Here is a 15,759-nt window from a genome sequence, read left to right on the forward strand (position 1 = left end):
CAATTCGACCACTAGCCAGGGAACCTCTAGTTGTGGCCCTAAAAAGACAAAAAAAAAAAAATTGTGGAAAACCCCCAAACCAAAATGTCAGGCAGAAACATGAGGAAAAAGCAGTAATGGGGAAATAGAGCTGCCAGAAAACAAAAGATTAAAACGCAGTACTAAGTCCTCATTTGCAAATAATCACCCAAGTGTAAATGAATGACACTGATCCAAAGACAGAGTGGCTGGATGGATTGCAAAACAAGACCCAACCGTGTGCTTCCTCCAGAAGACTCATCTTAGCCTGACAGACAAACATAGACTCAGAAAGAGGGATGGAAAATGATCTTCCAAGTAGATGTCAGCTGAAAGTGGTATAACCACACTATATCTGACAAAACAGACTTTAAACCAAAAAGGTAGCACGAGACAAACATGGAGATTATGTAACGATAAAGGGGACAAGTCACCAGGGAGACACAATTATTAATATATCTGTACCTAGTGAAGAAGCGCTGAAATATATACAGCAATTATTAACAGATCTGAAAGGAGAAATTTGCAGCAACACTATAATAGCAGGGGACTTTAAAACTCCACTTATGTCAATGAGTAAATCATCCAGACAGTCAACAAGGGCCTTAAATGAAACATTAGATGGATCAATAGACTGTATAGAACAGTCTGTTTAAATGCAGCAAAATACATGTTTTTCTCAAGTTCACATAGAACTTTCTCAGAGATAGAGCATATGTTGGGACATACAAAACAAGTCTCAGTGCATTTAAGAAGATGGAAATCATAGGAATTTTTTCTGATCATACAAAACCAGAAATCAGCTGTGAGGGGAAAGCTGGAAAATGAACAAATATGTGGAGACTAAACAACATGCTGTTGAACAACTCTTGAGTCGATGAAAAAGTCAAAGGAGAAATAAAAATACCTGAAGACAAGTGAAAATGAAAACATGACACATCAAAATCTGTGGGATGCAGCAAAAACAACACTAAGAGGAAAGTTTATAGCAATCCAGGCCTACCTCAAACAATAAGAAAAATAGCAATCTAAGTTTATACTTAAAGGAACTAGAAAAATAAAAATAAATGAAGCACACAGTTAGTAGAAAAAAGGACATAAAAATCAGAATGGGAATGAATGAAATAGAGACAAACTTGACAAGCCTATAGCAAGACTCACTAGGAAAAAAGAAGACAGCTCTGATACATAAAACCAGAAGTAAATGAGAAGACATATGATACCACAGAAATGCAGAGGATTAGAAAATATTATGAAAAGCTGTATGTCAACCATCTGGACAACCTAGAAGAAACGGAAAAACTCTTAGAACCATATGACCTTTCAAGACTGAATAATTAAGAAATAGAAGATCTAAATAGACCAATCACTAGTAAAGAGAATGAAAGTAATAAAAAAACTTCCCGAGGAGTTCCGGACACTGGCATTGCCATGAGCTGTGGTGTAGATTGCAGATGTGGCTCGGATCCTTTGTTGCCATGGCTGTGGTGTAGGCTGGCAGCTACGGCTCCAATTTGACCCCTAGCCTGGGAACCTCCATATGCCACAGGCGTGGCCCTAAAAAACAAACAAACAAACAAACCTTCCCAAAACTTTGAGGACCAACTTCACAGATGACCAGACATTCAAAGAAGGTTTAGTATCTATACTTTTCAAACTCTTCCAAAAAATTGAAGGGTGAAACGCTTTCCAACTCATTTTACAAGGCCATCGTAACCATGATACCAAAACCAGACAAGAGCAACACACACAAAATACAGACCAGTATCTCTGATGAACATAAATGCACAAATCCTCAAAAAGATAATAGCAAATACATAACATCATGATCAAGTGGGATTTTATCCAGGAATACAAAGATGGTTCAGCATCCAAACATCAGTGGTGAAACAATGTGTTAACGTAATGGAGAATTTTTAAAAATCTAATCACCTCAGTAAGTGTGGAAAAAGCATTTGACAAAATTCAACACCCATGATAAAAATTATAAAATGAGTATAGGCGGATCATACCTCAACATAATAAAGACCAAGTGTGGTAAACACACAGCTAACATCACACTCAACTATGAAACACTGAAAGCTGTCCTTCTAAGAGCAGGAAGAAGACAAGGATGCCCACTGTTGCCACTCACTGAACATGGTATTGGCAGTCCTAGCCAGACTGGTTAGGCAAGAAAGAATAGAAGGCATTCAAAATGGAAAGGAAGAAGTAAAACTAACACTAGTTGCAGATGACATGATTTTATGTATAGAAAACCCCGAAGACTCCACCAAAAAACTGTTAGAAATAATCAATGAATATGGCAGATTTGCAGGATATAAAATCAACATACAAAAATCTATTATCTTTCTATACACTGAAAATGAACTAGCAGAAAGAGAAACTAGGAAAATCTCACTTAAAGTCACAACATGAAGAATAAAATGCCTAATAATAAATTTAACCAGGGAGGTGAAGATCTATACTGAAAAGTGTCAGACATTGACAAAATTGAAGACAAAAATAAATGAGAAGGTATTCCATGTTCAAAGAACTAACATTGTGAAAATGTCCATATTACCTAAAGCAATTTACAGATTCAATACAATCCCTATCAAAATCTCAAGGAAATTTTCACAGAAATAGAAAAGTTATAAAATGTATATGAAACCGCAAAAGACCTCAAATAGCCAAAGTAATCCTGAGAAAAAAGAACAAAGCTGGAGGTATCACACTGCCTCTGTTCAAACTATATTATAAAATTACAGTAATCAAAACAGCATGGTGTGGGCAGATAAACAGATGGCTCAATGGAACAGAATTGAGAGCCTAGAAATAAATCCACACATGTATGGACAGTTAAATTATAACATTGGAGCAGAGAACATTCAATGGAGAAAGCACAGTCTCTGCAGCAAATGATGGTGGGAAAACTGCACAGCCACATGCGAAAGAGTGGAACTAGGCCACATTCTCACAGCATGCACAAAAATTTACTCAAAATGAATTAAAGACTTGAAGGTAAGACCTGAAGCCATAAAAATCTTGAAAGAAAGCATAGGCAGAACATTATCTGGCCTCAGTCTTAGCAGTATTTTCCCGGATATATCTTCTTGGGCAAGGGCAACAAAAACTTTTACACAGCAAAGAAAACCATTAACAAAACGAAAAGACAACCTACCAAATGGGAGAAGATACCTGCAAGTCATAAGGGTTTAATATCCAAAATATTAAAGAACTCATACAACCCTACAACGAAAAATCTGATTTTTAAAATGGGCAGAGGAGCTGAATAGACATATTCCCAAAGAAAATGTACAGTTGGCCAACAAGCACATGAAAATATGTTTAATATCACTAATTATTAGGAACTGCAAATCAAAACCACAATGAGATTAGTACCTCAAACCCGTAAGAATGGCCGTTATTAAAAAGACAACAAGCATTGGTAAAATACGGAAAAAAGAAAAGTTTCATACACTGGTGGGAATGTAAATTGGTGCTGCCGCTGTAGAATTCCTTAGAAAATTGGTAGAACTACTGAATGATTCAGCTCTTCACTTCTAGGTATATATCCAAAGAAAATGAAAACATGAATTCAAAAAGATACGTGAACCCCTATGTTCATTACAGTATTACTTATAATAGTCAAGATAGGTAAACAACCTAAGTGCCCATCAATGGATGGAAAGATAGAGGGAGTTCCCGTCGTGGCTCAGTGGTTAACACATCCAACTAGGAACCATGAGGTTGTGAGTTCGATCCCTGGCCTCACTCAGTGGGTTAAGGATCCGGCGTTGCCATGAGCTGTGGTGTAGGTCACAGATGCGGCTCGGATCCCGTGTTGCTGTGGCTCTGGCGTAGGCAGATGGCCACAGCTCTGATTAGACCCCTAGCCTGGGAACCTCCACATGCCGGGAGTGCAGCCCAGAAAAGACAAAAAAGATAAATACATTTTTAAAAATGGATGAAAAGATAGAGATTACACAATTTAAAAATATATTATTATATAGTGAACACTATTCAGCCATTTAAAAAAAGATGAACTCTTGCCATTTGCAATAAGATGAGAGTATTGTGCTAGGTGAAGTAAGGCAGATGGAGGAAGACAAATATGGTATGACTTCACTCACATGTGGAATGTAAAAAACAGACCCCCAAAAATGAAAAAACGAAAATGAAACACTGTAGACACAGAAGACTGAGTAGTGGTCACCAGAGGGAGGGCAGTTGTTAAATGGGTCAACTGGAGGGTAATGGAAGCTAACTGTTTGGTGATGAGCCTGCTGTAGTGTATCCAGAAGTAGAATTATAATGTACGCGTGAAACTTAAAACCATTGTTATCTCAATTAAGAAAAAGATTTAACAATAAGTTGTAGAATCAAGTTCTTGGTTCCTACAAAAAAGCTTCCGGGGATTTTAATTAACACTGTGTTGAATCAACAGACCGATTTGGGAGGAACTATTACCCTAAAATTATTGAGTTTTCTAATCCACAAGTGGGATATGTTTCTCTGTTTATGTAAACCTTTAATTTTCCTCAGCGATTTTTTTTGTAGTTTTCAGTGTATGAGTTATTTAACCTCCTAAATTTATCACTAAGGATTTCATGGTTTTTAAGCTATTGTGAATGGCATTTTGAAATGTCGGGTTCCAATTGTTGGTTGTTAGCAGATAGAAAGCCAATCAAATTTTGTATTTTGAACTTGTTGTATTCTGAAATCTTGCTAAACTCATTTATTAGTTGTAGTAACCCTTCTGTAGACTGTGACGGACTCTCTACATAGATAGCCTTGTTGTCTGCAAATATAGTTTTACTTCTTTTCTGATCCTTATGCCTGTATTTGTCTTGCCTTATTGAACTGACTCAGACTCCCAGTATAGTATTGAGTAGAGGTGGTTAGACAGACATTTTTGCCGTGTTCGTAGTCTTAAGAGGAAATCTGTCACAGTGTCATCATTCATATGATATTAAATATAGATTTTCTTTAAATGCTCTTTGTCAGTAAGATTGAGAAAGTTTCTTTCTGTTGCTTATTTGCAGAGGTGCTTTTTATGCATCTGTTGAATTTAGATAAGCATAATCATATGGTTTTTCTCCCTTGTTCTGTTAATCTGGTGAATTACATTAATTGATTTTCAAATATTAAATTAATTTTGTATTTGGTCATGCTGTTTTATCCTTTTCACATACAACTGGGTTCTGTATCCTTATTTTTTAAGAAATATTGGTCCATTGTTTTCTTATGTGGTCCTTGTCTGGTTTTGATATCAGATGCCGGCCTAAAAAAAATTAGCTAGGTGCTTTTCCCTCCCCTTCTGTTTTCTGGAAGAGTTTGTGTTGAATTGATAAATCTTCCTTATTATGCTTGGTAGAATTCTCCAGTGAAGCTATGTCGGTCTGAAGTTTTTTTTGTGAAAGGGTTTTTAAAAACAGATTTAATTTTTTTAATAAACATGGATCTACTCTATTTCTTCTTGAGAGATCTTTGGTAATATGTATCATTCAAGGATTTGTCCATTTCATCTAAGTTGAATTTATTGGCAATAAATTTGTTTATAATATTCCCTAACCTTTTAATGTCTGTAGAATCTGTAATGTCTCCTCTCTTACTGCTGATAACACTTTTTCCTCATCGTTCTGGGTGTATGCTTACTAATAATTTTATTAACTTTTTCAAGGAAGCAACTTTTGGTCTCAGTTTCTTTCCTTGTTTTTTGTTTGTTTGTTTTGTATTTTATCAATTTCTGCTCTAATCTGTATTATTTCCTTTCTTCTGTTTACTTTGGGTTTTATTCGCTCTTTTTCTAATTTCTTAAGATGGATGCCTAGAGAATTGATTTGAGACCTTCTTCCCTCCTAACATAAACATTGAATGTTTTGAATTTCTCTCTAAGCACAGCTTCAACTGCATCCTTCACATTTTTATATGAGTGTTTTCCTTTCCATTCAGTCCAAAATATTTTCTAATTTCCCTTGTGTCTTTTTCTTTGAACATGGGTTATTAGAAATACATATATTTCCTGGGGATTTTCCAGGTATTTTATTGGTTTCTAATTTAATTGCAGTCAGACAACAATTTTTGTATTTTTAAGAATTTACTGAGGAGTTCCCGTTGTGGCACAATGGAAACAAATCTGACTAGAAACCATGAGGTTGTGGGTTCAATCCCTGGCCTCGCTCAGTAGGTTAAGGATCTGGCATTGCCCTGAGCTGTGGTGTAGATTACAGACACACCTTGGATCCCATGTGGATGAGGCTGTGGCGTAGGCTGGCAGCTGTTGCTCTGATTTGAACCCTAGCCTGGGAACCTCCATATGCCATGGGTGAGGCCCTAAAAAGCAAAAAAAAAAAAAAAAAAAAAAAAAAAAAAAAAAAAAAGAAAGAAAGAAAGGAAAAAAGAAGAATTTACTGAGACTTGTTTAATAGTCCAGATCTGGTCTGTCTTGACCGATGTTTCCTATGGACTTGTAAAGAATGTGTGCTCTGCGGTTGTTGAGTAGCATCTTCTGTAAATGGAGATTTGGTCAAGTTGGCTGATATTGTTGCTTTGGCTTTCTACATCCTGATTTTCTGTCTGCTTGTTTGTCAGTTAGTAAAACAGGACTCAACATGTCCAACTGTGATTGTGAATCTGTCTTTTTTTCTTGTAGTTGGATCAATTTTTGCCCCATATAATTTGAAGCTCTTTTATTAGGTGGGCACATACGCATTTAAGATTATATCCTCTTGATGAATTGATCCCGTTGTTGTGACATGTACCTTGCTTTGAAATCCACTTTGTCTGCTGGCTGTCTACTGTCCATATCAGTATATCTGCTTCAGCTTTATTTTGATAGTGTTGCCATGGCATGTTTTTCTATCTTTTTACTTTTATCTGTCTTTATATTTACAGTTGATTTCTGGTAATCAGCATCTAGTTGAGTATTGCTTTTTCAGCCATATGACAATCCTTGCCTTTTAATTGGAGCACTTAGGCCGTTTACATTTAATGTGATTATCGATATGATCAGGTTTAAGTTAAGTTTTCCATCTTGCCACTTGTTTTCTGTTTATCTCATCTGCTCTTCCTTTTTTTCTTCTTCCCCTCCTCCTTTTGGGTTAATTGTGTATTTTTAATGATTCCATGTTCTCTCCATTATTGCTTCTCAGCTATTCTTTTTTTTCTTTTTTTGAAAGTCATTTCTCTAGGATTTACATATGCATCTTCCCACAGTTCACCTTCATGTGTTATCCCCTATTATATCACTTTATGTCAAAAAACTTTTAAACAGACTGCTTTCCTTCTCCCCTCTTGTCTTTTGTGCTGTTTCTGTCTTACATTTTTTTCAACATGTGTTACCAACCCCACAATAAAAGTGTTATTATTTTTGCTTTAAACAGTTACCTTTTAAAGAGATTTTTTTTTCTAATGAGGAAAAATAAAAACGTCTTTTATGTTTACCCATAGAGTTACTTTTTTAAAAAATTGGAGAGTCAATGAGAAGGACTCATCCCTTTCTGGCTGCAGTAGAGCCTCATGGATCTACATCATTCCTTTCCTGTCTTGCATCCATGAGGCCCCATAGCAGCCATAAAGGGATGGAATGGGCCTTGGGATGAATAGATGGATGGGTGGCTTCTCTGTCGTGGCAGGAGGACAGTGAGGAGTGAACGTAGATATGAGTAAGTTTATGTTTGGTATCAGGATAATGAATTTCCTTTCTAATGGCTTTCCTTTTTTTCCGTATGAAGTATGTGAGAGGGAGGAAGCACATAGAAGCATAGAAGTAGCCCTGCTGGGGATAGACTCGTGTGCTGACCAGAGAACTGCAGCTGGGTTACCAGGCCTCTTGGTGATCCTTTGGTGATGATGAATTTCCTGAAGAACCAGCACATGCTGTTAAATGTGACTTTGTCCTATGCTCTTAATCATCTGGGCTTAGATTAAAAACAGAATTGATAAGTGACTTTATCAGAGTGGAGATTTTGGTAGTCGTGAAAAATTGGAGGGGAAGAGACGTCTATGGCATTGCAGAGTGTTACTGAATGCTGGGCTTTGTTTGGGCTCTAAGCAGACTGGTTAAGGCACAGCTCCACACTCGTGGCTGGAACAGTTGAACAAGCATCCAAGGACTCCCGTTGAGAGGTTGGTGATTTTGGAGACGGAGCCGAGGCGGAGCGGTTCTGGGTGTTGACGGGGACCAAGGTGTGGCCTGGAGGAGCAGGGAGATTGGCGACATCTTCGGAAGCTCAGGGACCTGGACGGCCACGGTTCCCTGGGGTGATGGCTGGCTGCGCTGGTCGGCTAGTCGCCAGCCTCTGAAGAAAGAAGGCTAGTTTGGCATCTCAGCCCCTGACAGGTGTTTTCTAACTTGTTATTTTGTTGACTTTTGATAGGAAGCAGCCACAGCAATATAGATTTTGCTAGTAGTGATTCTTCTTCTGAAATCACCCCAGGTGGGCAGCAGTCTCAGGATGAACAGAGGAAAGAAACATTTCCCGGCTTGGCCGACGACTCCATCTGGAGAATGATAGAACAAACGCCTGAGTGCGTTCTGATGACCTATCAGGTGCCCGAGAGGTAAGAAAGCACTCTTAGAAGACCCTCTTTTTTCTTTTTCTTTTTTTTTTGTCTTTTTGCCATTTCTTAGGCTGCTCCCGCGGCATATGGAGGTTCCCAGGCTAGGGGTCTAATCGGAGCCGTAGCCGCTGGCCTACGCCAGAGCCACAGCAACGTGGGATCCGGGCCGTGTCTGCGATCTACACCACAGCTCACGGCAACACTGGATCCTTAACCCACTGAGTGAGGGCAGGGATCGAACTCGCAACCTCATGGTTCCTAGTCGGATTCGTTAACCACTGCGCCACGACAGGAACTCCTAGAAGACCCTCTTTTATGTGAAGTTTTATGGTTTCTTAAGTGTGTTTTGAAGGCAGTGTGACCTTTTCATGTCTTCATACATATCCTTCGAGAAAATGTATTTTCAAATCCATTCATTTGAAGCCAAATGACAAATGGTTGCTTAGAATAATGGCTGTGGGTATTGTGAGGGTACAGAGGTGTTCTGTGTCATGAGACCAGAAAACAGAGGAAGGAGGTGCTTCCTGAGGTGGCCCCGCAGGCACGAGCACCTTCATCCTGAAGAGCAGAGCTGAAGGGAGTCTGGCTTCCGTGTGCCTCAGTGGGACTCTGCGCACTTGTTTTCCGTCAAGCAAAAGAGGTCTGTGGTTCTGAGTTCTCCCACCACAGGGCCGGTCTAGGTCTGGAATGAAGAACAGCCTGGGGAGCTAGGTCCCTCGGGGCTCCGGATGCTGCTGGGTGACCCAAGGGTAGTGTGGGTGCCCCTTCTGAAGCTGGCAGGGCTGTGACCAGCACCCTTGTTGCCCATCGCCTACTTTGCTTTCGGGGAATAGAAGAGGGTCTTTGCCTCGAGGACCCCTGGCCTTGGGCATCTCAGCCCCAGCCCTTTGAGTTCTTCAGTATTTCCCTCCAGGCCAGAAAGTTCTATTTGAGGAAGGAGAGCAGAGGACAGTGATGAGGCCTTCGCTCTGGAAGGGGGCATGGCTCCATTGGAGCCCAGAGGAGGCTCACACCACCTCCTCTCTCTGCTGCTTAACCCAGCTGCGTGCGGGACCCAGTGCTCAGAATACCCAGTGCTCAGAATACCCAGTGCTCAGGATACCCAATGCTCAGGATACCCAATGCTCAGAATACCCAGTGCTCAGGATACCCAATGCTCAGGATACCCAGTGCTCAGAATACCCAGTGCTCAGAATACCCAATGCTCAGGATACCCAATGCTCAGGATACCCAATGCTCAGGATATGGAGGCGGGAGGAACAGAAGTGTCTCCAAGTGGGAAGGGGCCTCAAGCAACCCAGAGAGGACGCCTGTTTGGCTTCCCTCCCTCCATCCCCCGACTCCCACACTGGCCTTTGTAAAGAAATGGTGTGGTCTCTGTTGTGAAAAAAAGAGAAAGAAGAAGAAAAAGCAGTCTAGCTGTACCAACCTGACAAGGAGATGAGTTGTTTTTCTTTTTTTTTAACAAGAGAGAAACGTGTATTACAGGCCAAGAAGAAGTGCTGTTCTTAGATGATGAGATAAGAGCCCGGCGTTGTATTCAGGACTCGTAAGGTTTTGTTTGTGTTCAGGGTGAAAGAAATCGTACTGAGAGAAGACCTAGAAAAACTCGAAAGCATGAGGCGGCGGCAGCCACACTTTTCTCACGGACAGAGGAAGGAGCTGGCCGCCGTGTATGCGTGGATTCAGAGCCAGACTGTCCCTCAAGAAAGGGACACCCAGGTAAGCACCGTGCTAACAGCTGCCACGGACTGATGTTTCTGTGCCGGGCACTGCTCTGGCTGCTCGGGATCCTCTTGTCCCTCGGGTACTTCAGGGGATTCAGGTTCCGGGACCGCAGGCAGGTGCCAGCTGAGGATGCTCCAGTCCTGCATGTGAAATGGGGCAGTGCTGCCTAGAGCCTGTGCGCACCCTTCAGGTCACCCCTGGCTGATTTAGAAGACCTGATACCATGTGTGTGCCTCTGAAGTGGTTGTAAATTCAGCGTCCGTGCTGTGTAAATAGTTGCCGGTGCGTGTGGCAAATTCAAGGTTGGCTTTTTTAGAACTTTTTGGAATTGTTTTCCCCACTTATTTTTGATCTGTGGTTGTTTGAATCTGTAGCTGTGGAACCTACAGGTGCAGAGGGCCGGCCGTGCCTTGCATGATCCCACTGGAAATGTTAAATCTCACAGTTGTTGCTGTGGCAGATGGTGGTGTCCCTACTCTACCCATGCCAGCGAAGTGAGGAATTAGGATACTCAGTCATTGGGACAATCATCCCGCTGTATCCACAGATCAAATTTCAGTCTGCGGTTGGTGGCAGCCAAGGACGCAGAACCCTCGAGTGTGGAGGCTGGCTGTACCATGTCACCTTATGTAAGGGACCTGAGCAGCCGTAGACTTCGCTGTCCTCAGGGGGTTCGGGAACCAATCCCCCTGCACCTGCGGAGGGACCACTGTACAGGTTCACATGGTTCATCAGATTTTGAACACAGGTCTTTTTGATTCCAAGGGTTTTTGTTTGTTTGTTTTTTGTTTTCTTCCACCAGTTGGAATGTTATGGGGAAGTTGGGAGTAAAGACACCTGTTCTGATCAAGGAGGTTTGGAAAGTTAAAGATCAGGGCGTGATAAGCTGCGAACCACGAACCACGAGGGGGAATTCGTGCCCTGCAGGAACTTCTGGGGGAAGAGCATATGGAGAAGGAGCCCCAAACGATTTAAGCGAAAATATTTAAGCACTTGCTGTCACTTCCCTTCTCATAATAAGGAAAGAACGATAGTGGATATTCTTAGACATGAACAAGTTGGAGAATTAGATAGCAGTTGTTTGGCAGGCTTTATACCGATTTTATTTTTTTTATTTTTTATTTTTTATTTATTTATTTTTGTTATTACTCAATGAATTTATCACACCTGTAGTTGTACAATGATTATAGCGATTTTAAAACTTTTCAGATATGACTCCCGCCTGCTCTCGTTCCTTTCTGGAGGCTGTGTCCCTTGTGGAAACAAAGATTCAGCCGGGGAAGCCGGTGCTGCTACAGAGTCCCGTGGTCGGGACCCAGCAGGAGATGGCAACTGAGTGACTCTGGAGATCTGCCTGCACCCCGTCTCCAGACCTGCTGGCCATCTGGACTGCCTGGTGATTCTAAGCCCCTCGGTCTTAAATGACCGCAACGTTAGCGTTGAATGTTAAGGGTTTCCCTGCTTGATTTTTTTAATAGACATCATTTTTCTGCAGCAGACATTGTGTATAGACCATCTTACGTCTCTTTTTCCCTGATGTGTTAAAACTGTCAAATAGACTCTTTCTAGTGTAGCTGTCTTCTGATGAGATTGGATGGCCTCTAAAGAGTGTAGCGTCCAACTTTATTTAAAGCGTTGCTCAAAATAAATCATCATTGGAAGTATAGCTGGAAAGCACCCCCAACCTCAGCCTCATATATTTTGTTGTGTTGTTGCATAAATCAGCTCCCCAGAGATTTGAAGATATCCCCGCGGTGGGCCGAGTACTGTTCTTACTGGGCTCCCAAGCGCAGTGCACCCACCTGGTCCCTGCACAGCAAGGCGTCCTTCTGCAGTTAAGGGCCAACATCCCAGTTTTCTTACGACTCGGCATGGCTCACTGCAGTAGTTCCCAGGATGAGAGTGCATTGTCCACTGGGATACTGGACATTCCTCGTTTTTAGGGTTGAATTTTGACCTTCACTCTTAGAGATGCTTTTCCTTCTGATTTTTCTACTTTCCCCTGAAATCCTGACGTCTTCTCTTAAAACTCAGTCCGTGAGCTTATTTCCTGTCGGGGTTAAGTTAACTTTTGCACGTGTGATGTTAAAAGAGCTTCTAGCTCAACCAGCTTCTGACTCACCCCTTTTTGAATTTTTAAAGTAATGATTGCAAAACGTTTCTGAAGTTATGTAGAAGTTAATGTTGTTCTTACATGCATATGTATTTAAATGTTGTCTTATCAAAACGAACAGTTAACAACAGTTAACGCTTTCTTTCCAACTGATTTACCCAAAAGGAGGTCCCTCCGTCCCTGCCTGAGGTCTGATTGCCCTTAAAAAGGGTAAGTGTTGCCTAAGAGCTCTGGTCTCTGGAGGGGCCAAGGGGGAGGCAGACCCTGCCACAGTCAGGGCTTCCTAGGCCTCTGCAGTTTGTGTCCTTTAAGCAGCAGGGGGGGGTGGGGGCGTTTGTTTATTGATGAGGGAACTCCCTCTTCTCAGAGAAGGGGCCCTTCCTTCTCAAACTTGGTTCACACCCAGGCAGCACAGAGCCAGGCTTAGGGGACGAAGGCTTCAGGAACCTGCTCTCTTAAATAACATGCAGCAAACCTATTTTTCTTTGTCGTTGTTTGTTGTGGTGGTTTTTTGTTTGTTTTGTTTGTCTATTTTCGGAAAACACTTCATCCTTTCAAGTTGTATAGCTTTTTCATAAAATGCATCCTGATCATAATTGGGAGAATCAGCCCTTTTTATCCACGATGCTGCTGGACCCTGATTCTCAAGCCCCGTAGCTTAGATTTACTCTCTGAAGTGGAGCAGTCAGCCCCCAGTCTCCGTGGGGGATTGCTTCCAGGACCCCGGCAGGTACCGAACGGAGGCACAGAGGCTTAGGTCCCTTCTGTACGACGGCAGCGGAGTCGGCCCTCTGCACCCACAGCTCCACGACTCCGCCCGCCCTCGGGGATCCCGAGCGCTGGCTGTAGTCCCAGGTGGTAATTCTTCAGGTGTCAGACCATATTCCCAGCTGCTGCCCGTGACGTGTCCCGTCTTAGGAGCAGGGAGCGCTCACATTCTCCAGCTTCATTGTTAAATGATATCAGAAGCCCTCACTGTGCCGGTCATTGTGTGGTGTTTTTGCCCTGGGTGAAAAGTCACATTTTAAAAAATTAACCAGCCCAGATATTGTCCACCGATATAATCGTTGTGACCTTCTGTAGTGGTAGTAACATCTTTAATTCATGTAAATCAAAAATGATATGTAGCCATCAGAGTTCTGCTTTCGGGTGTGCATTTTTAAATTTTTTATTATTTTTTTTTATTTTTTAAATTTTTTACGCTTTTTAGGGCCGTACCTTTGGCATATGGAGGTTCCCCGGCTAGGTGTCTAATCAGAGCTACAGCCACAGCCACAGCAACGCCAGATCCGAGCCGCGTCTGCGACCTACACCACAGCTCATGATGATGCCGGATCCTTAACCCACTGAGAGAGACCAGGGACTGAACCCGCAACCTCACGGTTCCTAGTTGGATTCGTTTCAGCTGTGCCATGACGGGAACTCCAGGTGTGCCTTTTTTTAACTCTTGTCTTCTCTGATAGAAGCCTCTTTCCCATTCTTTCTGGAAGCTTGTTTTATGGATACTTGCGTATTGCTTTACTGCACATTGAGGCTTCGTTTAAAACTGGCGCTGGTTGTAAGCAGCCCTTTACGCCCATGTGTGGTGTTGGCATGTTGATAAGTAGCTGAGCTGGTGTGTTTAGAGTTTGGACGGTGATATTTCTGCTGCTGATGGTGAGCAGAGGAGGTTCAGCTGCCCCCCAGGGGGGCTCTTCCCAATTTTAAACAGTCGCTCACGTTTATTAACTTGTCATATTACTGACTGTAGATGTTGGTGGTGAAAGGTTTAGCACGTGCGTCAGTGTTTATGAACGCGTTACCCCAAGGGCTGCGTGTTCTTGGAGGAGAGGTCAGGATCGCCGCACATTAGATGCTGTGCGAGCGGATCGCTTCACAGTCAAGTGCAAAACGCTGTCGTAACTCGCAAGGTAGATTTCATCCCAACTGAAATTTTGTTTCACCTGGATTTATAATTACCTGTGTGAATTTACATGTTTTTAATGGCTCTGAGGATCTTAATCAGGTATCTTTTTTAAGCAAAAACAATAAACAATGTACACGTCAAATTGAGAAATTTTCTTGCCCGGTATCCACACACCTTTGCCTTGAACGTGTCTTTTCTGTCATTTAGAAATGTTTGCTGGGATTGAGTCCCTGACAGGTGCTCTCGTTAGAGTTGCTCTGTGGCCGTGTCAGTACCGTCACCAAGTCCCAGCTCCCGCTGAGTGACGGTGCCGCCATCTCCAGCGTCGCACCTGGCAGAGTCCCGCTTCAGCACCGGGAGGAGGTTATTGGGTTCTGAACATAGGAGCATATTTCCAATATAATTTTAATGCCTAGTTTAGAAAATTTTAGTTATCAAAGTTACTCTCTCAGATTCTGTAGCGTGAACCTGTGTTTTGCAAAGTCTGGCTGGGGAACTGGCAGCAACAGAATCTCAGAATTAAAATAAATGAAACTATGAATGGGGACCCTCAAGCCAGCAGGACTGCTTAAATGTCACACCTTTCAAACCACCTGCACGTCCTATAACAAAACACCAGCAACCCAGGAAGGACAGAGAGCTGCACGCTCACAGGGCGGGAGCCCCCCCAGCAGGGACCGTCCTGGCACCTCCCGTGAATCCGCTCAGTCGGTGCTCACAGCCCCCCTCCAAATGAGCAGGTCACTGCTCGCGGTTTACAGAGAAGGATGCCGGGTGGACAGAGTTGGACGACCTGGCCAGGGGCTCCCTGCTGCGTGGGAGCCCGCAGTGGACACAGTGACCCAACTCCGGGCCCTGTCTGGTCTGCCAGGACGAGGGAGGGATTTGGGGTTCTAGCACAGTGGGCGCCACCTGAAACTGACAGCACTTATGACGCGAACCCAAGCTGAACCCAGATTGGGACCTGAACCCACACTTTTTAAATTAGAATCACTCACCCGGGGTCTGGACTTACTGAGGCTCAGGTTCTTTGTGCGTCAGCACAGAAGGAATTCAGCGAGAGACAAGTGATGGGCAAGAAACAGATTTGTTAAGATAGGATGCTTGTGAGGGATGCCAGCGGGCAGGCGAGGGGGCTCTGCCCCGGGATCAGGTGGGCTGCAGTTTTATCCTCCAAGGGGCGTGGGGCTGGGAAGAAACCACGTCTTCCTCTTTCTTCAGTAGCGGCTCCTCCTTGGTATCCAGGAAGAGAGTATTTGACCCCATAAGGTCAAACGAGGATGGTCAGGGTGCTTATTCAAGTCAGCAGAAGCCTGGTCCTCACACTCCCGCCCTGGATCTGAACCCGAATGGCGGCCTCACTCCATCCCCACCCCGTGACCTGAGGCGAATCTCACGCCCCCAGGAGTCGTCGAGCAAGGCTGACTCTTCCCATGGCTTTCCTGAG

At 43.0% G+C, this 15,759-nt stretch overlaps 1 protein-coding gene across 6 annotated transcripts in view; it reads left to right on the forward strand.

Annotated features, from left to right (window-relative positions):
- Positions 1–14,454, forward strand: part of PER3 (period circadian regulator 3) — a 60,484-nt gene extending 46,030 nt beyond the window's left edge. For 4 of the 6 annotated variants that reach the window (XM_084962684.1, XM_021095271.2, XM_021095272.2 and 1 more), the window contains 3 exons: positions 8,442–8,565; positions 10,137–10,287; positions 11,503–14,454. In XM_084962684.1, the coding sequence (XP_084818810.1) occupies positions 8,442–8,565; positions 10,137–10,287; positions 11,503–11,508 (281 nt within the window). In that variant the 3' untranslated portion in view covers positions 11,509–14,454. The remainder of the gene's footprint in view (positions 1–8,441; positions 8,566–10,136; positions 10,288–11,502) is intronic. The other 2 variants (XR_014806987.1, XR_014806988.1) reach the window with 1 other exon arrangement.
- The last annotated feature ends 1,305 nt before the right edge of the window (positions 14,455–15,759 follow it).

This window comes from Sus scrofa, chromosome 6 (assembly GCF_054392235.1).
Source record: "Sus scrofa isolate SSC_HxYL_T2T_F1_AM1 chromosome 6, Sscrofa_HxYL_maternal_Yorkshire_Landrace_v2.0, whole genome shotgun sequence".
NCBI lineage: Eukaryota > Metazoa > Chordata > Mammalia > Artiodactyla > Suidae > Sus > Sus scrofa.